Source organism: Bufo gargarizans, unplaced genomic scaffold (assembly GCF_014858855.1).
Source record: "Bufo gargarizans isolate SCDJY-AF-19 unplaced genomic scaffold, ASM1485885v1 original_scaffold_1768_pilon, whole genome shotgun sequence".
Classification (NCBI taxonomy): Eukaryota; Metazoa; Chordata; class Amphibia; order Anura; family Bufonidae; genus Bufo; species Bufo gargarizans.
In genome coordinates this window covers 1-24,062 of record NW_025334506.1, presented here as the reverse complement: position 1 = coordinate 24,062, position 24,062 = coordinate 1, and the positions used below count along the sequence as shown (strand labels likewise).

Sequence of the window (24,062 nt, the reverse complement as noted above, 5' to 3'; positions counted from 1 at the left end):
CACAATTTCCAGTCCCAATAGTAGGAATGACAATTCTGGTCCACAATCTAGGCAAAAATATTCTTGTGTTGTCCACATTTTTATGGTCCAAAAGATATGAATCGGTCTGTGTCAGAACCACAAAGTAATGTGGTTTGGACTCAAACCAGAACTAGGGTTGGGTGCATGAGGCAAATAGAAACGTTCTCTTTAAAAGTAGCGCAAGTTCAATTGTGAAGTAAGTACACAGGCAGGATGATTTTTCATAGGTTTGTTAAAGGGCCCTGGTCATGTGGATAGTATGTGTCCGGACTCCAGCTGGAGGGGAACTTAGACCAGGTGGTAGGTGTGAACCGAGGCTGTGTGACAGGCGTGAAAGAAGGCTGAACCGTGGAAGCTGAGAACCAAGGCTGTGTGGCAGTGGTGAACGGAGGCTGTGTGGTAGGCATGAACTGAGGCTGTATGGCAGGGGTGAACTGGGGCTGCGTGGTAGGCATGAACTGAGGCTGGGCGGAAGGCATGAACCAAGGCTGTGTGGTAGGCAAGAACTGAGGCTGTTTGGTAAGCGTGAACCGAGGCTGTGTGGCAGGGGTGAACAAAGGCTGCGTGGTACACATGAACCGAGGCTGTGTGGCAGTGGTGAACTGATGCTGTGTGGTAGACATGAACTGAGGTTGTGTGGCAGGGGTGAACCGAGGCTGCGTGGTAGGCATGAACCGAGGCTGCGTGGTAGGCATGAACCGAGGCTATGTAGCAGACATGAACTGAGACTGTGTGGCAGGGAAGAACTGCGGTTGTGTGGTAGGCATGAACTGAGGCTGTGTGTCAGGAATAAACTGAGGCTGTGTGGCAGGAATGAACTGAGGCTGTGTGGCAGACATGAACCCAGGCTGTGTGGCAGGCATGAACCGAGGCTGTGTGGCAGGCATGAACTGAGACTGTGTGGTAGGCAAGAACTGAGGCTGTGTGACAGGCATGAAAGAAGGCTGAACCATGGACGCTGAGAACAAAGGCTGTGTGGCAGTGGTGAACGGAGGCTGTGTGGTAGGCATGAACTGAGGCTGGGCGGAAGGCATGAACCAAGGCTGTGTGGCAGGCGTGAACCAAGACTGTGTGGCAGGCAAGAACTGAGGATGTTTGGCAAGCGTGAACTGAGGCTGTGTGGCAGGGGTGAACAAAGGCTGCGTGGTACACATGAACCGAGGCTGTGTGGCAGTGGTAAACCGATCCTGTGTGGCAGACATGAACCGAGGCTGTGTGGCAGGAATGAACCGAGGTTGTGTGGCAGGCATGAACCGAGGCTGTGTGGCAGGCATGAACTGAGGCTGTGTGGCAGGAATGAACCGAGGTTGTGTGGCAGGCATGAACCGAGGCTGTGTGGCAGGCATGAACCGAGGCTGTGTGGCAGGAATGAACCGAGGCTGTGTGGCAGGAATGAACCGAGGCTGTGTGGCAGGAATGAACCGAGGCTGTGTGGCAGGCATGAACCGAGGCTGTGTGGCAGGCATGAACCGAGGCTGTGTGGCAGGCATGAATCGAGGCTGTGTGGCAGGCATGAACCGAGGCTGAGTGGCAGACATGAACCGAGGCTGCGTGGTAGGCATGAACCGAGGCTGCGTGGCAGGCATGAACCGAGGCTGCGTGGCAGGCATGAACCGAGGCTGCGTGGCAGGCATGAACCGAGGCTGCGTGGCAGGCATGAACCGAGGCTGTGTGGCAGGCATGAACCGAGGCTAAATGGCAGACATGAACCGAGGCTGCGTGGTAGGCATGAACCGAGGCTGCGTGGTAGGCATGAACCGAGGCTGCGTGGCAGGCATGAACCGAGGCTGTGTAGCAGACATGAACCGAGGCTGTGTGGCAGACATGAACCGAGGCTGCGTGGTAGGCATGAACCAAAGCTGTGTGGCAGGCATGAACCGAGGCTGTGTAGCAGACATGAACCGAGGCTGTGTGGCAGGAGTGAACCAAGGCTGTGTGGCAGGCAAGAACTGAGGCTGCATGGCAGGCGTGAACTGAGGCTGTGTGGCAGGCATCAACTGAGACTGTGTGTTAGGCAAGAACTGAGGCTGCGTGGCAAGCGTGAACTGAGGCTGCATGGCAAGGGTCAACTGGGGCTGCGTGGTAGGCATGAACCGAGGCTGTGTGGCAGGCGAGAACTGAGGCTGTGTGGCAGGCGAGAACTGAGGCTGTGTGGCAAGTGTGAACCGAGGCTGTCTGGCAGGCATGAACCGAGGCTGTCTGGCAGGGGTGAACCGAGGCTGTGTGGCAGGAATGAACTGAGGTTGTATGCTAGGCATGAACCGAGGATGTGTGGTAGGCATGATCGGAGGCTGTGTGGCAGGAGTGAACTGAAGCTGTACACTAGTCATGGCACACAGTGGCTATTACACAGTACCTACAGTCATGTGAAAAAATTAGGACACCCTTTGAAAGCATGTGGTTTTTTGTAACATTTTTAATAAAAGGTTATTTCATCTCCGTTTCAACAATACAGAGAGATTAAAGTAATCCGACTAAACAAAGAAAACTGAAGAAAAGTCTTTTCAAGATCTTCTGTAAATGTCATTCTACAAAAATGCCTATTCTAACTGAGGAAAAAGATAGGACACCCTTGCCCCTAATAGCGAGTGTTACCTCCTTTGGCTGAAATAACTGCAGTGAGACGGTTCTTGTAGCCATCTACCAGTCTTCGACATCGGTCTGAGGAAATTTTACCCCACTCCTCAATGCAGAACTTTTTCAGCTGTGAGATGTTTGAGGGGTTTCTTGCACGTACAGCCCTTTTCAAGTCACCCCACAGCATCTCAATGGGATTCAAATCTGGACTTTGACTTGGCCATTCCAGGACTCTCCATTTCTTCTTTTTCAGCCAATCTTTGGTTGATTTACTAGTATGTTTTGGGTCATTGTCATGTTGCATGGTCCAGTTCCGCTTCAGCTTTAATTTTCTAACTGATGGTCTCACATGTTCTTCAAGCACCTTCTGATACACAGTAGAATTCATCGTGGATTCTATGATGGTGAGCTGACCAGGTCCTGCTGCAGCAAAGCAGCCCCAAACCATGACACTTCCACCTCCATGCTTCACAGTTGGTATGAGGTTCTTTTCTTGGAATGCTGTGTTTGGTTTACGCCAAACATGTCCTCTGCTGTTGTGTCCAAATAATTCAATTTTGGACTCATCTGTCCAAAGAACATTATTCCAGAAGTCCTGGTCTTTGTCAACTTTATCTCTGGCAAATGTCAGTCTGGCCTCGATGTTTCTCTTGGAAAGCAAAGGTTTCCTCCTTGCACACCTCCCATGCAAGTTAAACTTGTACAGTCTCTTTCTGATTGTAGAGGCATGTACTTCTACATCAACAGTAGCCAGAGCCTGCTGTAGTTCTCGAGATGACACTTTAGGGTTTTTGGAGACCTCTTTTAGCATCTTGCGGTCTGCTCTTGGGGTGAACTTGCTGGGGCGACCAGTCCTGGGCATGTTGGCAGTTGTTTTGAAAGCCCTCCACTTGTAGACTATCTTCCGGACAGTGGAATGGCTGATTTCAAAATCTTTTGAGATCTTTTTAAATCCCTTCCCAGACTCATAGGCTGCTACAATCTTTTTTCTGAAGTCCTCTGACAGCTCTTTTGCTCTCACCATGGTGCTCACTCTCACTTCAACAGTCAGGAGCACACCAAACTAAATGTCTGAGGTTTAAATAGGGCAAGCCTCATTCAACATGCAGAGTAACGATCTACTAATTATGTGCACCTGGTGTGAAATACCTGTGTGAGATCTGAGCCAATTTAAGAGGGAATACATGTGAGGGTGTCCTATCTTTTTCCTCAGTTAGAATAGGCATTTTTGTAGAATGACATTTACAGAAGATCTTGAAAAGACTTTTCTTCAGTTTTCTTTGTTTAGTTGGATTACTTTAATCTCTCTGTATTGTTGAAACGGAGATGAAATAACCTTTTATTAAAAATGTTACAAAAAACCACATGCTTTCAAAGGGTGTCCTAATTTTTTCACATGACTGTATGTAAGTGCAAGTGGAGCAGGCTTGGGGTGTGAGACAGGCTACATTTTAGCTGTCTTCAGTGCAAGAACCAGGACCTGTCTCACACCCCGAGCCTGCTCCGCTAAGCACTTACATATCACCAAAGAAATTGCACAAAAATCTTTGCATAGTAAATATAAATAAACTTTATTGACGTATGTAAAATACATACATGAAGATAAAAAAAGGCAGCACAAAGGTGGAACACAAGGGAGAGGAATAGGACCCAAGGAGGGGCTGGGAGGTCAGCACACCAGGAGTCAGGAAAAAATATATTAAGATAATCAGATGATGGTCACCAAGACACCTCAAGACAATAAGCCCCAAGCAATGGCAAAAGGAGACAAATGTGAGGATAAACAGACTTGGTGATTAAGAGAAAAAGATAAGCATACCCTGAGTGGTGTGTCGATCTCTCAGCCACCTTCTGACCCAACGCTGTTTCGCCAGTCAATCTGACTTTTTCTGGGGATGTGCATCCCCAGAAGAAGCCAGATTGACTGGTGAAAAAGCGTGCACACAGTGCCAGCTACACCACATCATCACAGTATGCCAGTACCTGCAGGGAGGACAGTGCCCCCGCACTGACCGCATCACTGTATTACAATGGAGCCAAATACTGACACACGTGGGTGGTATCATGGCAGTATGCTATGTATATAGTGTGATGTATTGTGTGTGTCATCTCTGGTATACAGTCATTGTGTGGTATATATAGTTGGTATATACAGTTGCAAGAAAAAGTATGTGAACCCTTTGGAATGATATGGATTTCTGCCAAATTGATCATAAAATGTGATCTGATCTTCATCTAAGTCACAACAATAGACAATCACAGTCTGCTTAAACTAATAACACACAAAGAATTAAATGTTACCATGTTTTTATTGAACACCATGTAAACATTCACAGTGCAGGTGGAAAAAGTATGTGAACCCCCTAGACCAATGACATCTCCAAGAGCTAATTGGAGTGAGGAGTCAGCCAACTGGAGTCCAATCAATGAGATGAGATTGGAGGTGTTGGTTACAGCTGCCCTATAGAAAACACACACCAGTTCTGGGTTTGCTTTTCACAAGAAGCATTGCCTGATGTGAATGATGCCTCGCACATAAGAACTCTCAGAAGACCTACGATTAAGAATTGTTGACTTACATAAAGCTGGAAAGGGTTATAAAAGTATCTCCAAAAGCCTTGCTGTTCATCAGTCCACGGTAAGACAAATTGTCTATAAATGGAGAAAGTTCAGCACTGCTGCTACTCTCCCTAAGAGTGGCCGTCCTGTAAAGATGACTGCAAGAGCACAGCACAGACTGCTCAATGAGGTGAAGAAGAATCCTAGAGTGTCAGCTAAAGACTTACAAAAGTCTCTGGCATATGCTAACATCCCTGTTAGCGAATCTATGATACGTAAAACACTAAACAAGAATGGATTTCATGGGAGGATACCACAGAGGAAGCCACTGCTGTCCAAAAAAACATTGCTGCATGTTTACAGTTTGCACAAGAGCACCTGGATGTTCCACAGCAGTACTGGCAAAATATTCTGTGGACAGATGAAACCAAAGATGAGTTGTTTGGAAGAAACACACAACACTATGTGTGGAGAATAAGAGGCACAGCACACCAACATCAAAACCTCATCCCAACTGTGAAGTATGGTGGTGGGGGCATCATGGGTTGGGGCTGCTTTGCTGCGTCAGGGCCTGGACAGATTGCTATCATCAAAGGAAAAATGTATTCCCAAGTTTATCAAGACATTTTGCAGGAGAACTTAAGGCCATCTGTCCACCAGCTGAAGCTCAACAGAAGATGGATGTTGCAACAAGACAACGACCCAAAGCATAGAAGTAAATCAACAACAGAATAGCTTAAACAGAAGAAAATACGCCTTCTGGATTGGCCCAGTCAAAGTCCTGACCTCAACCCGATTGAGATGCTGTGGCATGACCTCAAGAAAGCGATTCGCACCAGACATCCCAAGAATATTGCTGAACTGAAACAGTTCTGTAAAGAGGAATGGTCAAGAATTACTCCTGACCGTTGTGTACGTCTGATCTGCAACTACAGGAAACATTTGGTTGAAGTTATTGCTGCCAAAGGTGGTTCAACCAGTTATTAAATCCAAGGGTTCACATACTTTTTCCACCTGCACTGTGAATGTTTACATGGTGTGTTCAATAAAAACATGGTAACATTTAACTCTTTGTGTGTCATTAGTTTAAGCAGACTGTGATTGTCTATTGTTGTGACTTAGATGAAGATCAGATCCAATTTTATGACCAATTTGTGCAGAAATCCATATCATTCCAAAGGGTTCACATACTTTTTCTTGAAACTGTAAGGTGTACGCGGCCACACTACCCACACCTGCGCATTGGCCCGCTGCTGTGCCCAGCTCTGCCGTGCCTCCTCCTCCTCCCCCTCTGACTTCCTCTGCAGCCGCCCTACACCCCAGAATCCGGGCCCTGTGCCCTGTAACCGCCACCTGCCGCAGCATATTGGGTATCCAAGTGCCAATAATTGCCCCATCCAATTGTATCTGCACCCATGATGATACCTGTACCAATGGCCAAAGCTGTCTATTCCACCCTTCAGGTGCCCTCCTTCTGCAGTGACACAGTGCCATTTTCCCTCCCATGGTCAGGACCCTGCAGGTGCCCCACTACACGCACAGGGGGTGGAGGAGGAGCGGGGCGGACAGGCAGCTCCATGCTTTGTCCCCGTGAGGCGACACACACTACAGGAGCGGCTGCGGGAGGGAGGAGGCACCGGAGGAAGGAAGGGGAAATGCTGCGCTCATCACTGCCAGTCCGATCTGCACACAGGCTTCGGGGCTGACAATAGCGAGATGCCCGCTGGACCACACTGACGTCTCCTCCGCCCGGTGCCAACTCCGCTCTATGAGGCTCCTCATCCAGGGCACCCCTATTCTTCTCACTGTTGGACGTGACCATGGGGGACAAAGGAATAGACAGCTTTGTCCATTGGTACAGGTATCATCATGGGCGCAGATACAATTGGATGGGGCAATTATTGGCACCTGGATATCCAAGACACTGCGGCAGGCGGCGGTTACATGGCCCGGATCCCGGGGTGTAAGGCGGCTGCAGAGGGGGAGGAGGAGGCACGGCGGAGCTGGGCTCACAGCGGTGTGGCAGCGTGTGGAGCGTTGTGTCCCGATTGGTCGCCCAGCCGTGCATGCCCAGTGTGCACTGGTGACACACACACGGACACAGCGCACTGACACCACTTTTATTATATAGGATTATTATTATTATTATTACTGCTTTTTTAGTGCTTTAGATTGCTGTTCACCTGAGCTTTATTTATTTTTTAACACCATGATCACATAACAAACTGGTTATGTGGTTGTAAATGACAGAATATCTTGACATTCCTTGCATCTGTTTCGGTGTTGATCCTTACAAAAAGAACTTTGCTGCTCCTTTCATCTTTCCAGTTTGCCACTCTTTTCTTGTAGTTCCTTCCAGTTTCTGGCCGGTCACATGACAAACATATCATTAACATGCCAGTCACATGGCAAACACATCATCAACACTGTGATTTTGCAGAACATTTACATGCGCTCACTCGGACAAAACCCGAATGTTCTAAGGTACTTGGGTAAAGTCTTGGACAGATTCTGCGGATGTCTGAACAAATACACATACAGCCTCTCTGGGTAAACGCCAGAAAATATCTGGATGACCTTGTAACTGTCAATCGGGCTTACTACGAGGATATCATCAGGTTGATGATCTAAAGTTCTAACATTCTACAACTAAACATTAGTAAATAGCTTGGTTGGTGGCAAATAAGCCACACCCCATAAATATGCCACACCCCTTAAAGAAGTCACTCTCCTGGCATCAGTCACTCTCCTGACATAAGCCACTCCTCCTTGAAAGATTAAATTAAAAAGCGTCTTAGGAGTCACTAGCAGTCTCAAAAAAATTCAGAATCGCAACAGGTGGCCCTAAAATGAGGCCTCTACCTGGGAGAGAATTGTACCGCCAACTGGTGGAATCAACTGTACCCTCTGCAGGTGTAGTGGACTGTACCCTCTACTGGTGGAATGAGCTGTGCCCTCTACTGGTGGGGTGAACTGCACCTTCTACTGGTGGAGTGAAATGTGCCCTCTACTGGTGGAGTGGACAGTATCCTCTACCGATGGAGAGTTGCACCCTCTACTGGTGGAGTAGACTGTAGCCTCTTCTGGTGGAGTGGACTGTGCCCTCTGTTGGTGGAGTTAACTGTTCCCTCTACTGGTGGAGTGAAATGTGCCCTCTACTGGTGGAGTGGATAGTATCCTCTACTGATGGAGAGTTGCACCCTCTTCTGGTGGAGTAGACTGTAGCCTCTTCTGGTGGAGTGGACTGTAACCTCTATTGGTGGAGTGAACTGTGCCCTCTACAGGTGGAGTGGATAGTATCCTCTACTGATGGAGAGTTGCACCCTCTTCTGGTGGAGTAGACTGTAGCCTCTTCTGGTGGAGTGGACTGTAACCTCTATTGGTGGAGTGAACTGTGCCCTCTGTTGGTGGAGTTAACTGTTCCCTCTACTGGTGGAGTGAACTGTACCCTCTACTGGTGGAGTGAACTGTGCCCTCTACTGGTGGAGTGAACTGTAGACTCTACTGGTGGAGTGAACTGTGCCCTCTACTGGTGGAGTGAACTGTAGCCTCTACTGGTGGAGTGAACTGTGCACTCTACTGGTGGAGTGAACTGTGCACTCTAGTGGTGGAGTGAACTATACCATCTACTAATGTACTAAACTGTGCCCTCTACTGTTGGAGTGAACTGTGCCCCCTACTGTTGGAGTCAACTGTGCCTTCTACAGGTGGAGTCAACTGTGCCCTCTACAGGTAGAGTGAACTGTGCCCTCTACAGGTGGAGTGAACTGTGCCCTCTACAGGTGGAGTGAACTGTGCCCTCTACTGGTGGAGTGAACTGTGCCCTCTACTGGTGGAGTGAACTGTGCCCTCTACAGGTAGACTGGACAATATCCTCTATTGGTGGAGAAAACTGTGACCATTGTGTCTGAGAACTTCCTGGAAGTAAAGATTTTTTGTGATTAAACTCCAGGGACCGCCTACTGTCCACTCCGCATCTCACCTAGGACCTGTCATTTAGGGGGCAGCCATGACACCTCTTACCTCTATTATCCTCTTATTTTCTCGGTACATTGCGTTCAGAGAGTGCATTTCAGTGAATATAGGAAGAGTCTATGCTGCTTCCTCTCCCAGACCTGGTGATCATAGGATCGCCGGCGGATTTCCTGGACAGAGCAGAGCTCTGGGTCTTAGCAGATCCAGAAATCTGTAGAAAATCCTTGATGCCAGTCCAAGATACAGGAAAATATAATGGACGGATGTCAGTATAGCAATAGAATATCAGTGACCATATGGTGACACCTTCACACTCGTGGTTTAACTTCACTTTTCTTTTCATTTAAAGTAAATATTTAATAAAATAGTAATTTTAACTTATTTTTCCTATTAAAGGGGGGTTGATTTGTCAGCAGGGGATTTCCTCCTCCCACTGAAAAGTGATAATATTATAAATTAATTTACATTTCCCCCCTAGGATACTTACCCCCCATGTATTAATTTAATTTTGTTTTAGCAGATCCATAACTGGTGCCTTTTTGGGTGCTCCAAATACAGTTGAAAATGTATAATAAGGAAAATTAAAATAAATAAAAAACCTAATATGAGAAAAAAAAAAACATGCTAACCGAAATCATCACCATAGTCGCCCCATTCATGTAAAACTATACATACTACAAGTTGCGAAATAGGGGCCATGTCATTGGTTCATTTTGGAATAAGTTTGTTTTTTTAAAGAATAAATGTCTATGGCTTGAAAATAAATATTTTGTAAAAAAAAAAAAAGCCCCTATGTATCACACAAAAATGCCACAAAAATTATAAAACAAAAAATTTGGGCTGTTAAACCACCAAGTTATCGAAATCACAAAAAAGTGTCTTTAACACTGAAATACTGATACTTTGGGGAACACTATTATTGCTCCGTCACATTGTAAGTCCTGGGCTCTTTAAGGATGCCGGCTTCTTTTCCTTATCTTCCATCGTGTTTAGCGCAGATTACTCATTTCGTTACTCATCCTCCTGACAGCACAGTGGCTCCTGGGGTCTTCTTATTCTTCTTATACATCTTCATGCGCAATCCTTAGCATTCACCGGCGGTAACATTAGGATGGATAATAACTAGAGTCACTGACAAACCGCTCAGCCGGAATTATTTTCTATGAAAGTGATCTGACAATCATCCTGCCGGGGAGAGTCTGCAGAGGCTGAGAGGCTGTAAATAATGAAACAAGGTAATCTACTGATATACGCTGCGTCCTGCACTGAACATTATACTATACAAAGTATATCGTGAATATTCTCTCCTGCACACCATGTATCTCCGCACATACAACATATGCCGATTAATTACACTAAATATCTTTGGAGCGGCAGAAGATCTGGTTTTCTCTTTTTTTTTTTTTATAATTTGGTTATTTCAAAGTTTCCACAACAAGACATGTTACATCACGAGTACATAAAAAACATGCATATACATTAACAGTACAGAAAAACATATGCTCACTGAGAAGACTTGGTAAAGTCAAAGAAGCAAGTAGATAGGATGTGTCACTCAAATGTTCCACTCCAGGAGATCTAGTTTTATGATAAGAAACTCCACCTCTCCTGCACCGACAAAGTGCTACGTAACAAAATCTGTTTGTCTGCAACTACCACAAGAGGGAGCTCAAAAGCTGACTGCATACAGATATATACAGCAACCACTAGAGGGAGCTCAGGAGATTACTACATACAGATATATACAGCCACCACTAGAGGAAGCTCAGGGGATTACTACATACAGATATATACAGCCACCACTAGAGGGAGCTCAGGAGAATACTACATACAGATATATACAGCCACCACTAGAGGGAGCTCAGGAGATTACTACATACAGATATATACAGCCACCACTAGAGGGAGCTCAGGAGATTACAACATACAGATATATACAGCCACCACTAGAGGGAGCTCAGGAGATTACTACATACAGGTATATACAGCAACCACTAGAGGGAGCTCAGGAGATTACTACATACAGATATATATAGCTACCACTAGAGGGAGCTCAGGAGATTACTACATACAGATATATACAGCCACCACTAGAGGGAGCTCAGGAGATTACTACATACAGATATATACAGCAACCACTAGAGGGAGCTCAGGAGATTACTACATACTGATATATACAGCAACCACTAGAGGGAGCTCAGGAGATTACTACATACAGATATATACAGCCACCACTAGAGAGAGCTCAGGAGATTACTACATACATATATATACAGCCACCACTAGAGGGAGCTCAGGAGATTACTACATACAGATATATACAGCCACCACTAGAGGAAGCTCAGGAGATTACTACATACAGATATATACAGCCACCACTAGAGGGAGCTCAGGAGATTACTACATACAGATATATACAGCCACCACTAGAGGGAGCTCAGGAGATTACTACATACAGATATATACAGCTACCATTAGAGGGCGTTCAGGAGAATACTACATACATATATATACAGCCACCACTAGAGGGAGCTCAGGAGATTACTGCATACAGATATATACAGCCACCACTAGAGGGAGCTCAGGAGATTACTACATAAAGATATATACAGACACCACTAGAGGGAGCTCAGGAGATTACTACATACAGATATATACAGACACCACTAGGGGAAGCTTAGAAGCTTACTGCATACAGATACATACAGCCACCACTAGGTGGAGCTCAGGAGATTACTGTATACAGATATATACAGCCACCACTAGGGGAAGGGGGGCAGAAGCTTACTTTCTACTGGGTGTGCAGCAGGCTCCCTCTTGTGGCTGGTGAAAGTGCATCGAGCATTGAGTTTTAATATGATATTCCTGTGTTAGAATTCAGAGAGGGGTGCAGTGGTTTGCTCCCCTTATAGACAAGTAAGAAGAAAAACTGTCAACAAATTTGTCCTGTAAACAAATGATTGTTATATTATAATATTGGAGAATTGAGGACTCTGTGCATACTAGTAATCAGGAGGGTGGCCGGGTGACAGAAGGAAGCTCTCTGTAGCCTCTTACATGGCTGACTTCAGCACTAATAAGTGAAATCCTGCGTAGAGGAAAATATTCATCATCATCATCTCCAATAATAAGTGTCCCTGGCAGCCCTGAATGTACGATGCTGGCAGCTCTCATGCTGTAGTCGTCGCCAGGCCATGTTGTTGCTTGTTTTGTTTCTTTCCCTTTATTTCAGCTGTTTATAAGTGGAAAATAACTACGGATAATCTGGAGCAGTATTATATTAATATTTTTGAATTCAGGAGTATCATTGTAGTAATTCTATTCTGGTACAGTGTTGCTTTAAAGTTTGTAAACCCTTCTGAATTTTCTATATTTGTTCACATTCTTATTACCCCAGTATTCCTAAACCAGCCACAAAGCTATTCATCTCACCTTCCCTTCTACTCACCTGGCCATTTCTGCTGAGCTCCTCCTAAATAGAGATGGCCAGCGAACACATGCAATCTGCCATCTTAACTGACACGTCCGGCGAGGCACAGGTAAGTCCTTACCTGTGCCTGTGCGCGAGCCGGTCTGAAATGAAATGCGGTCTTCGGGAGCAGGCAGTTCCTGAGAACGGCCTGCCAGACTTGTCAGTTAAGATGGCAGATCGCATGTGTTCGCTGGCAAACACTGCGAACTGGCCTTCACTGCTCCTAAATCCTCAAACCTCCTCATCTAAACACAGTCAGCCCCCTCTTGCTTTATCCTACTCTCAATTGCTATCCCTCTCTCTACTTCTCCTTTCTGCTGGAGACATACCTCCTAATCCTGGACCCCCTCGTCTAATCCCCACCATTCTATCCACCCCACTCCTCTAACCTTATACCCATTTACTTGACCCCTAGTCCCCCACTCTCTCTATCAGGAGCCTTATGGAATTCTCGTTCCATTTGTAAATCTTGTTCTTACATCCACAACCTCTTTTTCCCAGAAACTTACATTCCTTGAACTCACAGGAACATGGCTGACACCAACACCAAGTCTCCCCTGCACATTATCCTATGGGAAATTTCCGTTTGATCAAACTCCCCGTCCGGACAAACATGGTGGTGGTGTGGGTCTCCTCTTCTAAGGTAACTGCTCTTTCAATCCATCGCCACCCTTTAACAACCTCCCCTCTTTTGAAGCACACCCCATCCGCATCTTCTCTCCCTCCAACCTCCTAATAGCTGTCATTTACCATCCCCCAGGCCCTACTACTACTGCCTTTTTCAACCATTTCAATACTTGGCTCGCAGACACCCCTACGATTATTATGGGGCATTTCAAGATCCTTATTGACACACAACTCAACTGCTTCCATACTCCTATCTCTTACTTCCTCCTTTGGACTCACACAATGGTCCTCTATAGCCACCCACAGAGACGGACACACACTAGACCTTGTCTTCACCCACCTCTGCTCCCTATATAGTGTAATTTTTCAATCTCTCCTCTCCTCTCCTCTTCTCTTCTCAGACCACAATCTTCTTATGTTCTCAACCCCCCTTCCCCAGTAGAAACCTCAAACACCTCTTTATTCACACACTCTCAGTCTCTATCACCTCTATAAGCCATATCTTCCCTGACACAACCACTGCTTTCTACAACACCACAATTACTTCAGCCCTTGACTCAGTTGCCCTGGCAAATCAATCAAAAACTCTGCAGACTCACCACACAAAAAACTGTGACAAGCTTCCAAAGCTGCCGAGCGATGCTGGTAGAAAACCAATTCTAAAGAAGACTTCATCTCATACAAACAAGCTATTCTCAAATTTAAGTCTGCACCAGTGGCATGCTAAGGGAGGGGGCGTGGTGGGCGTTCCCCCCGGGTGCCGGCTCTCAGGGGGTGACAGAGTCCAAAAGCAATCAGCGCTTCCATCAATACAGATGGAAGTGCTCATTGCAGAAGCGCCGGGAGCTGATGTCCTGTCACTCACCGCTCAGCTCCCCGCGCTCCTTTTCTCCTTCAGGCCGGCGGTGCACAGAATGGTGAAGCAGGAAGCCTTCTCTGTGTTCCACCATCCAGCGTGCAGGCACAGATCGCACTGCTGGCCTGTGTGGGTGGAGCCTGCAGCCTGGAATTTGCATAAGCATTGCTCACACAGTGCTGCCGAGCGATCTGTGTCTGCAGGGGAGAGAGGACCGAGCTTCAGAAACGGGACAAGGTGAGTAGTTACTGTGTTTTTTTGTTGTTGTTTTTTTAACACAGAGGGGGCACAATGGCATTTCTACTCTGGAGGGGGCACAATGGGCAATTCTACTCTGGAGGGGGCACAATGGGCATTTCTATGGAGGGGGCACAGTGCACAGTAATTTCCTACTCTGAAGGGGGCACAGAGGGCATTATTACTGTGAAGTGGGCACAATGGGCATTACTAGGACAGACGGCATTACTACCATTAAGGGGGCACAATGTGGATTTTTACAATGGAGGGGGCACAGAGGGCATTATTACTGTGAAGGGGCACAGTGGGCATTATTACTACTATTATGGGGGCACAATGCACATTATTACTATTAATGGGGCATAATGGGCCTTATTACTGTGAAGGGGGTACAATGGGCATTACTACTATTAAGGGACATTATTACTGTGAAGGAGGCACACTGGTGATTATAGGCCTGCAAGTAGTTAGATAGATAGGGTTCTATTTTTGCTAGACTGCACCGAACTGTTCTGCGGTGTGGTAATGACTTGCAGGCTCTGCTTTGTCCGCCACCAGCTAGGTTTGTCCCCTTTTTGTGGCACAGCACGACTTGTAGGCTCTGTTGTGTGCGCCACCAGTCTAGGCTTGTCCAGCGGAGAGGGACACTGACTGGAGGAGGGAGTCTGGAATACGGGATATTCTAAGTGTCTTTATATTGTTGTGTTATTACTACTGTTGAAGTAAAGTTGCTGTTCTTGCAAAAGAAAGCTGGTGTCGGTGTTGCTTTTCTCATCTGTGACTTCGCTGTATCCTGGGGAGCCCACCCCGGTACACGGATTACACTCCAATACACCCTTTATTACACATAAAGGAGGGCATCATACACACGCTTGAAAAATTATGATTGATGGCCTGCTGGTGACCCTAAAAACATTATGCGCAAGGGTCTGCTGGTGACCATCTAAAACATTATGGGCGAGTGCCTGCTGCTGAGCTGACCATCTAAAACGTTAGGGGTGAGGGTCTGCTGCTGAGCTGACCATCTAAAACATTATGGGCGAGGGCCTGCTGCCGAGCTGACCTTCTAAAACATTATGGGCGAGGGCCTGCTGCCGAGCTGACCATCTAAAACATTATGGGCAAGGGCCTGCTGCCGAGCTGACCATCTAAAACATTAGGGGTGAGGGTCTGCTGCTGAGCTGACTCTAAAACATTAGGGTCGAGGGCCTACTGCCGAGCTGACCATCTAAAACATTATGGGCGAGGGCCTGCTGCCGAGCTGACCATCTAAAACATTATGGGCGAGGGCCTGCTGCTGAGCTGACCATCTAAAACATTAAGGGCGAGGGCCTACTGCCGAGCTGACCATCTAAAACATTATGGGCGAGGGCCTACTGCCGAGCTGACCATCTAAAACATTATGGGCGAGGGCCTGCTGCCGAGCTGACCATCTTAAACATTATGGGTGAGGGCCTGCTGCCGAGCTGACCATCTAAAACATTAGGGGCAAGGGCCTACTGCTGATCTGACCATCTAAAACATTAAGGGCGAGGGCAGCCTAATAAGCATGTTGATATGATGGAGGAGGAGGACGAGAAAAGGAAGATTAAACCATAAACGCTTTTTTGTGGTGGAAGGCGTGCATGGGAATACAGTGTATTCAGTACACCATAAAAGCCACATTTAAAGTGCCTTTATGTTCAGCCGCTTTCCTCTGGTGGAGTAGAGAAGTCAGGGGCAATCCAGGCCTTGTTCATTTTTATAAGAGTCAACCGGTCAGCATTTTCAGTTGACAGGCGGATGCGCTTATCAGTTATTATGCCCCCAATAGAAGTGATAGAGGAACATCGGCCGGGACAGTTTGCAAACGTGCGTTCGCGATCAATTGTTCGCGAACCGCGCGTTTGTGGCAGGGCCCTATTGACTTTAATGGCAGGCGAACCTGAAAAACCTTCAAGTCATATTTGCAGCCACCTAATACTTACTAGAAGTGCACAAACAGTCCCACAACATGGACAGTGAAATACCAGAGGGGGATCATTGGAAAAAATTCCCACAAAAAAATATGTATTTTAATCAGGGGCCATTTTTATGCGTCTTAAAGGGAAACTCTCAAAAATGTGCCCTGCTGGAGCCTAGATAAAATGTATTTTAGGCCACGGGAGTACAGGCCCCAAAAATTAGGCATTCACCTGACAGAAAAGAACTTGTGATGATGTGGCTGGAGGTACATTAGGCGGTCACTGGATACAAATTTTACTGTAGGCCACTGGAGTACAAGCCCCAAAAATTAGGCATTCACCTGATAGAAAAGAACTTGTGATTATGTGGCTGGAGGTACATTAGGCGGTCACTGGATACAAATTTTACTGTAGGCCAGCATAGGCCCCAAAAATTAGGCATTCACCTGACAGAAAAGGCCTTTTATGAAGCTGTATATACATAAGACAAGGACCATTCTTTGTTCTTAGTGGTGGCGGATATGTGTGGGCTGGCATGAGGAAATTCAATTGCACGTGGTTGTCACATGTGTTGAATTCCTCAGAGATCCATACTATTCATTCTTAGAAATGTGAGGTAGTCCACACTGTCGTGAGCTAGGCGAGTGTGCTTATCAGTCACGATCCCCCCTGCTGCGCTGAAGGTCCTTTCGGACAGGACACTCGACGAGGGGCAAGCCAAGAGTTCCATGCCAAATTGTGCCAGCTCTGGCCACAGGTCAAGCCTGCACACCCAGTAGTCAAGGGGTTCCGCGCTTCTCAGAGCGTCCGATGTAGTCGGACACCTGTCCGGAGGGCAGCTGTCGATGGGTTAGTTGCAAGAATGATCTCATATCTCGAAGTGACCAACACATCTTCAAATCGCCCTCTTCCTGCCGGCGCGGTAGTCGCTGTGGGTGGAAATTCCTCTGCCAGCTCCTGCAACAGCAAAATGCAGCATCTCTCGCAGCAAGGCCTGGAAATGCTGCATTCTGACAGCTCTCTGTGATGCTGGTAACATGTCCGCCATTTTGTGTTTGTACCGGGGTCTAAGTACGTTGCCACCCAGTACTGGTCCTTGGTCTTTATGCTTTTTATACGGGGGTCCCTCTTCAAACAGTGGAGCATGAAGGCCCACATTTGCACTAAATTGGAAGAAGTGGAGCGCCCTGGCTCCTGCTCATCGCCCAGGAGAATGTCGTCCTCGGTCTCCTCCCCCCAGCTACGGACAACTCCAGGGATCTCTGAAAAGTTTTAAGTCCCCCTCAAAGCCTGCTCTTCTTGATCCTCCTCCCCCCAGCCACCATCCTCCTCTGACTCCTTATCAGACTCCTGCTGACTTGTCTCAGATGGATTAGACCCCCCCTGGGAATTCATTCAGCATCTTCCTGCTCCTGCTCCTCGACAGCTTGATCAATGATACGACACAATGCACACTCCAGAAAGAAGGCATAAGGTATGATGCAACTGATGGCACTCTGGCTGCAACTGACCAGTTTGGTGATCTCATCAAATGGCCACAGAAGTCTGCATGCGCCGCACATCAGCAGCCACTGCCGCGGTGAAAAGAAACCAAGCTCCCCAGAACCTGTTCTGCTGCAGAGTTCATACAGGTAGTCGCTAATGGCTGGTTTCTACTGGCCAAAGAGAAGATATGTGTAGGATTTAGTCTATATTATTATTGACCTTTATAACTACCAGATACACATAAAAAGCGCCTAATCCCCACAAACATAAAACTGACCAAATATATATACACAATTCAATGTGGTGATTTAACTAAAGGGATGATCAACCGAATGATCAGCGATTTGATAATGTAAAGTAACCAAATGGTAGTTACTTACTTCACTGGGGGGCTGTCGGTCAGGTATATATGCACCTGGGACAGTAACCCCCCAACCAAGGTCGCCAAGGAAAGAACACAGATTCAAAGATCGGTAACTGTAAAGTTACCGATCTTTGAATCTGTGTTCTTTCCATTCGGTTGATCATCCCTTTTGTTAAATCACCACATTGAATCGTGTATATATATTTGGTCAGTTTTATGTTTGTGGGGATTAGGCGCTTTTTGTGTGTATCTGGTAGTTATGAAGGTCAATAATATTATAGACTAAATCCTACACATATCTTCTCTTTGGCTATTTAAGTGTTTAGCCTGGTGCTAACACTATTTTCCGAGCAGCCTCCTCTATTGCTGTTGTTCATATAACTAGATCATCTTTTCAATCATTTTTTTCATTCATTTTTTCAATTTTTCTTGGTTCACATAGAAATAACACTTCATCTATAGTCCCATTACCGTTGGCGTCTTGCGAGTGGGATATTCCTTGTCCTAAGGTCTTCCTAACCTCATTTTTTTTGTTGTTTTTTTGTATCTCTGGTTTCTACTGGAGCAGCCTATCAAGCATATACAAGGTGGATTTCCAGAGCGTCGGGCTGTCACAAATCAGATGTCTGACAGGCAAGTGGTGTTGCCGCTGAACATCAGCAAGGAGAGACATGGCCGTGTAAGATCTTCTAAAATGGCCAGAGATTTTCCTGGCCTGCTGCAAGATGTCCTGGAGTATTTGGCAACAAATCAGTGCACGACTAAGTTCAGGACGTGTGCCATGCACGGCGTGTGTTTCATTTTGCCCTGTTTTAGCGTGCTCAGCAGATTGGCACCGTTGTCTGTCACACACCACTTTACCAACTGTCAAATTGAGCGGGGTTAGCCACTGATCAGCCTGTAACTGCAGAGCTGAAAGCAGTGCAGGACCGGTGTGGCTCTTGGCTTCCAGGCACAACAGCCGCAGCACAACATGGCAAAGTCTCACCTGGGACATCAAATAGGTTCTGGGGAGCTTGGGGGGCACAGCGGAAGAGGCGGTAGCAGTGGAAAAGGAGGAGTCAGGTGAGGAGGAGATGGAGGATGGAGTAGGAGGAGGAGAAGTAGGAGGAGGAGAAGAAGAGGCAGGCCTGCATGCAATCATTGGCGGTAATACTAAATCCACAAGGGAGCCATGGGTTAAATGCTTGATGGCTGTCAGAAGGTTCAACCAGTGAGAAGAGGCAGGACGTGAAGCGCCAGGAGTGTGGCTTTGTGGGTTCTGACGGCGTTGCTCCCACTGGGCTCGGTGAAGAAAGGCCAGGTGCCTTCTTAAGGCGATCGTTCCTAGGTGAGTGCTTGGCTTACTGCGACTTATGCTTTGCCAGCACAGGCTGCAGATGGCAACACTATTGTCAGCTAACATGTTAAAAAAAAGCCCACACTGCGGTGCCATGTGCCGGAATCTGGGAGTACCTGAAGTGACCGTGCATGGTGGATGGCTTGCTCCAGATAAATTTGCAGTCTGCTTTTTGCCTTCTGTGCCCTGCGAGCTGTGCATGCTTCTCCTCCTTCTCCTCCCTCTCTGATGCTCCGTCTCTCCCTCTGAACTCCCCTCCTCTTCCTCTCTTTTGGGCACCCACGTGACGTCCATTGACACGTTTTCATCATCACCTTCACCACTACTAACATTTGAGATCTCAGAGTTGTCAGCAACAGCAGGGACTTCCCTCCTTGAGCTGATCCCCAGTCGTCAGACTGATGGATGACGGCCGTTGCTTCCTCATCTTTCTCATTCGATGTCAAGATTGGCTGCGCATCAGTAAGGTCTGGGGATGAATGGGAAAATAATTCCTCTGACTCGAGTGGAGAGGCTATGGTGGTGGTGTATTTGGGGGTGCACACAGCAGAGAGTGAGGAGGGTGCAGATACAGGGTGGAAGCAGGTATATTGCAGCCCTCAATCAATATTTTAGGGAAGCAGGGATATTAAAACCCTTAATCAGTATTTTGTGGAAACAGGTATATCGCAGGCCTCAATAAATATTTGGTGGAAACAGGTATATTGTACCCCTTAATCAGAATTTTGTGGAAGCAGGTATATCGCAGCCTTTAATCAGTATTTTGTGGAAGCGGGTATATCAAACCCCTTAATCAATATTTTGTGGAAGCAGGTATATCGCAGCCTTCAAGCAGCATTTTTGAAAGAAGGTATATCAAACCCCTTAATCAGTATTTTGTGGAAACAGGTATATTGTAGGCCTTAAACAATATTTGGTGAAAACAGGTGTATCGAACCCTTTAATCAGTATTTTGTGGAAGCAGGTATATCGCAGCCCTCAATCAGAATTTTGTGGAAGCAGGTATATCGCAGACCTCAATCACTATTTAATTGAAGCAGGTATATAAAAAAACATTTAATAATTATTTTGTGAAAGGAAAAATATTGCAGGCCTCAATCAATATTTGGTGGAAACAGGTACAGTACAGACCAAAAGTTTGGACACACCTTCTCATTCAAAGAGTTTTCTTTATTTTCATGACTATGGAATTATATACATAACAAAAAAAAGTGTGAAACAACTGAAAATATGTCATATTCTAGGTTCTTCAAAGTAGCCACCTTTTGCTTTGATTACTGCTTTGCACACTCTTGGCATTCTCTTGATGAGCTTCAAGAGGTAGTCACCTGAAATGGTCTTCCAACAGTCTTGAAGGAGTTCCCAGAGATGCTTAGCACTTGTTGGCCCTTTTGCCTTCACTCTGCGGTCCAGCTCACCCCAAACCATCTCGATTTGGTTCAGGTCCGGTGACTGTGTAGACCAGGTCATCTGGCGCAGCACCCCATCACTCTCCTTCATGGTCAAATAGCCCTTACACAGCCTGGAGGTGTGTTTGGGGTCATTGTCCTGTTGAAAAATAAATAATGGTCCAACTAAACGCAAACCGGATGGAATAGCATGCCGCTGCAAGATGCTGTGGTAGCCATGCTGGTTCCGTATGCCTTCAATTTGGAATGAATTCCCAACAGTGTCACCAGCAAAGCACCCCCACACCATCACACCTCCTCCTCCATGCTTCACGGTAGGAACCAGGCATGTAGAGTCCATCCGTTCACCTTTTCTGCGTCGCACAAAGACACGGTGGTTGGAACCAAAGATCTCAAATTTGGACTCATTAGACTAAAGCACAGATTTCCACTGGTCTAATGTCCATTCCTTGTGTTCTTTAGCCCAAACAAGTCTCTTCTGCTGGTTGCCTGTCCTTAGCAGTGGTTTCCTAGCAGATATTCTACCATGAAGGCCTGATTCACACAGTCTCCTCTTAACAGTTGTTCTAGAGATGTGTCTGCTGCTAGAACTCTGTGTGGCATTGACCTGGTCTCTAATCTGAGCTGCTGTTAACCTGCGATTTCTGAGGCTGGTGACTGGGATGAACTTATCCTCCGCAGCAGAGGTGACTCTTGGTCTTCCTTTCCTGTGGTGGTCCGCATGTGAGCCAGTTTATTTGTAGCGCTTGATGGTTTTTGTGACTGCACTTGGGGACACTTTCAAAGTTTTCCCAATTTTTCGGACTGACTGAACTTCATTTCTTAAAGTAATGATGGCCGCTCGTTTTTCTTTACTTCTTTGCTGCTTTTTTTCTTGCCATAATACAAATTCTAACAGTCTATTCAGTAGGACTATCAGCTGTGTATCCACCTGACTTCTCCACAACGCAACTGATGGTCCCAACCCCATTTATAAGGCAAGAAATCCCACTTATTAAACCTGACAAGGCACACCTGTGAAGTGAAAACCATTTCAGGTGACTGCCTCTTGAAGCTCAACAAGAGAATGCCAAGAGTGTGCAAAGCAGTAATCAAAGCAAAATGTGGCTACTTTAAAGAACCAAGAATATGACATATTTTCAGTTGTTTCACACTTTTTTGTTATGTATATAATTCCACATGTGTTAATTCATAGTTTTGATGCCTTTAGTGTAAATCTACAATTTTCATATTCATGAAAATAAAGAAAACTCTTTGAATGAGAAGGTGTGTCCAAACTTTTGGTCTGTACTGTATATCGAACCCCATAATCAGTATTTGTAGGAGCAGGTATATCGCAGCCCTCAATCAGTATTTTGTAGGAGCAGGTATATCGCAGCCCTCAATCAGTATTTTTTGGAAGCAGGTATATCAGACCCCTTAATCAGTTTTTTTTGTGGAAGCAGGTATATCGTAAGCTTCAATCAATTTTTGGTGGAAACAGGTATATCAAAAACACTTAATCAGTTTTTTGTGAAAGCAGGTATATCGCAGCCCTCAATCACTATTTTTTGGAAGCAGGTACAGTGGGATGCGAAAGTTTGGGCAACCTTGTTAATCGTCATGATTTTCCTGTATAAATTGTTGTGTTGTAACGATAAAAAATGTCAGTTAAATATATCATATAGGAGACACACACAGTGATATTTGAGAAGTGAAATTAAGTTTGAGTGTTACAGAAAGTGTGCTATAATGTTTAAACAAAAGTAGGCAGGTTGCATACATTTGGGCACCACAAAAAAGAATGAAATCAATAATTTAGTAGATCCTCCTTTTGCAGAAATTACAGCCTCTAAACGCTTCCTGTAGGTTCCAATGAGAGTCTGGATTCTGGTTGAAGGTATTTTGGACCATTCCTCTGTACAAAACAGCTTTAGTTCAGCAGGTTTGATGGCTTCTGAGCAGGAACAGCTCTCTTTAACCACTTTACGTCCGCCCATAGGATATAAAAGTCCTATGGTGGGACCTCTAGTCACCCCAGTTACAGAGAAATCAACAGTGAAAAAAAAATGAAAAAGTGAAGCAAAATGTCCCCCAGAGGTCTTGTATGAACCTTATGGGGACGAAAAGTGTAAAAAAAAATAAGGTTGAAAAAATAAAATAAAATAAGTTCACATGTAAAAAAAAAAAAAGGTCCCCAAGTAAGGAATAAAAAAAAAAATTTAAAAATAGAAAAAATCAAATAAAATAGACATATTTGGTATTGCCGCGTCCGTAAAAACCAGCTCTATAAAAATATCACATAACCTAACCCCTCGGGTGAACACCGTAAAAAAAAAAAAAAAAAACTGTGTCAAAACAAGCAATTTTTGTCACCTTGCATCACAAAAGGTGCAACACCAAGTGATCAAAAATGCGTATGTCCCACAAAATGGTACCAATAAAACCGTCACCTCATCCCGCAAAAAATGAGCCCCTACATAAGAAAATCTCTCAAAAAATAAAAAAACTATAGCTCTTAGAACATGGAGACACTAAAACATCATTTTTTGGTTTCAAAAATGCTATTATTGTGTTAAAGTGAAACAAATAAAAAAAGTATACATATTAGGTATTGCCGCGTCCGTAAAAACCAGCTCTATAAAAATATCACATGAGCTAACCCCTCAGATGAACACCGTAAAAAAATAAAAAAAAACTGTCAAAACAAGCAATTTTTGTGACCTTGCATCACAAAAGATGCAACACCAAGTGATCAAAAATGCGTATGTCCCACAAAATGGTACCAATAAAACCGTCACCTCATCCCGCAAAAAATGAGCCCCTACATAAGAAAATGTCTCAAAAAATAAAAAAAACTATAGCTCTCAGAACATGGACACATTAAAACATAATTTTTTGTTTCAAAAATACTATTATTGTGTAAAACTTTAATAAATGAGAAAAAGTATACATATTAGGTATCGCCACGTCCGTAACAATCTGCTCTATAAAAATGTCACTTGACTGAACCCCTCAGGTGAACGCTGTAAAAATAAATAAATAGAAACTGTGCTAAAACAACCAATTTTTTGGTCACCTTGCCCCATAAAGTGTTATAATGAATGATCAAAAAATCATATGTACCCAAAAATAGTACTAATAAAACTGGCACCTTATCCCCTAGTTTCCAAAATGGGGTCACTTCTTGGGAGTTTCTACTGTAAGGGTGCATCAGGG

At 45.5% G+C, this 24,062-nt stretch overlaps 2 protein-coding genes across 2 annotated transcripts; both read right to left on the bottom strand.

Moving 5' to 3' along the window:
* Positions 1 to 725: 725 nt before the first annotated feature.
* LOC122923591 (extensin-like) lies at positions 726 to 1,703 on the bottom strand. The gene has a single exon (XM_044274449.1). It carries the CDS (start codon positions 1,701 to 1,703, stop codon positions 726 to 728), a length of 978 nt encoding a protein of 325 aa, XP_044130384.1.
* A 9-nt stretch (positions 1,704 to 1,712) lies between these two features.
* LOC122923593 (extensin-like) lies at positions 1,713 to 2,303 on the bottom strand. The gene has a single exon (XM_044274452.1). The coding sequence runs from the start codon at positions 2,301 to 2,303 to the stop codon at positions 1,713 to 1,715; it is 591 nt and encodes a 196-aa protein (XP_044130387.1).
* Between the last annotated feature and the right edge of the window lie 21,759 nt (positions 2,304 to 24,062).

Bases quoted from the DNA above. Each gene is read 5' to 3' on its own strand.
- LOC122923591 (XM_044274449.1), bottom strand. From the start codon at position 1,703: ATGCCTGCCACACAGCCTCGGTTCATGCCTGCCACGCAGCCTCGGTTC.
- LOC122923593 (XM_044274452.1), bottom strand. From the start codon at position 2,303: ATGCCTACCACACATCCTCGGTTCATGCCTAGCATACAACCTCAGTTC.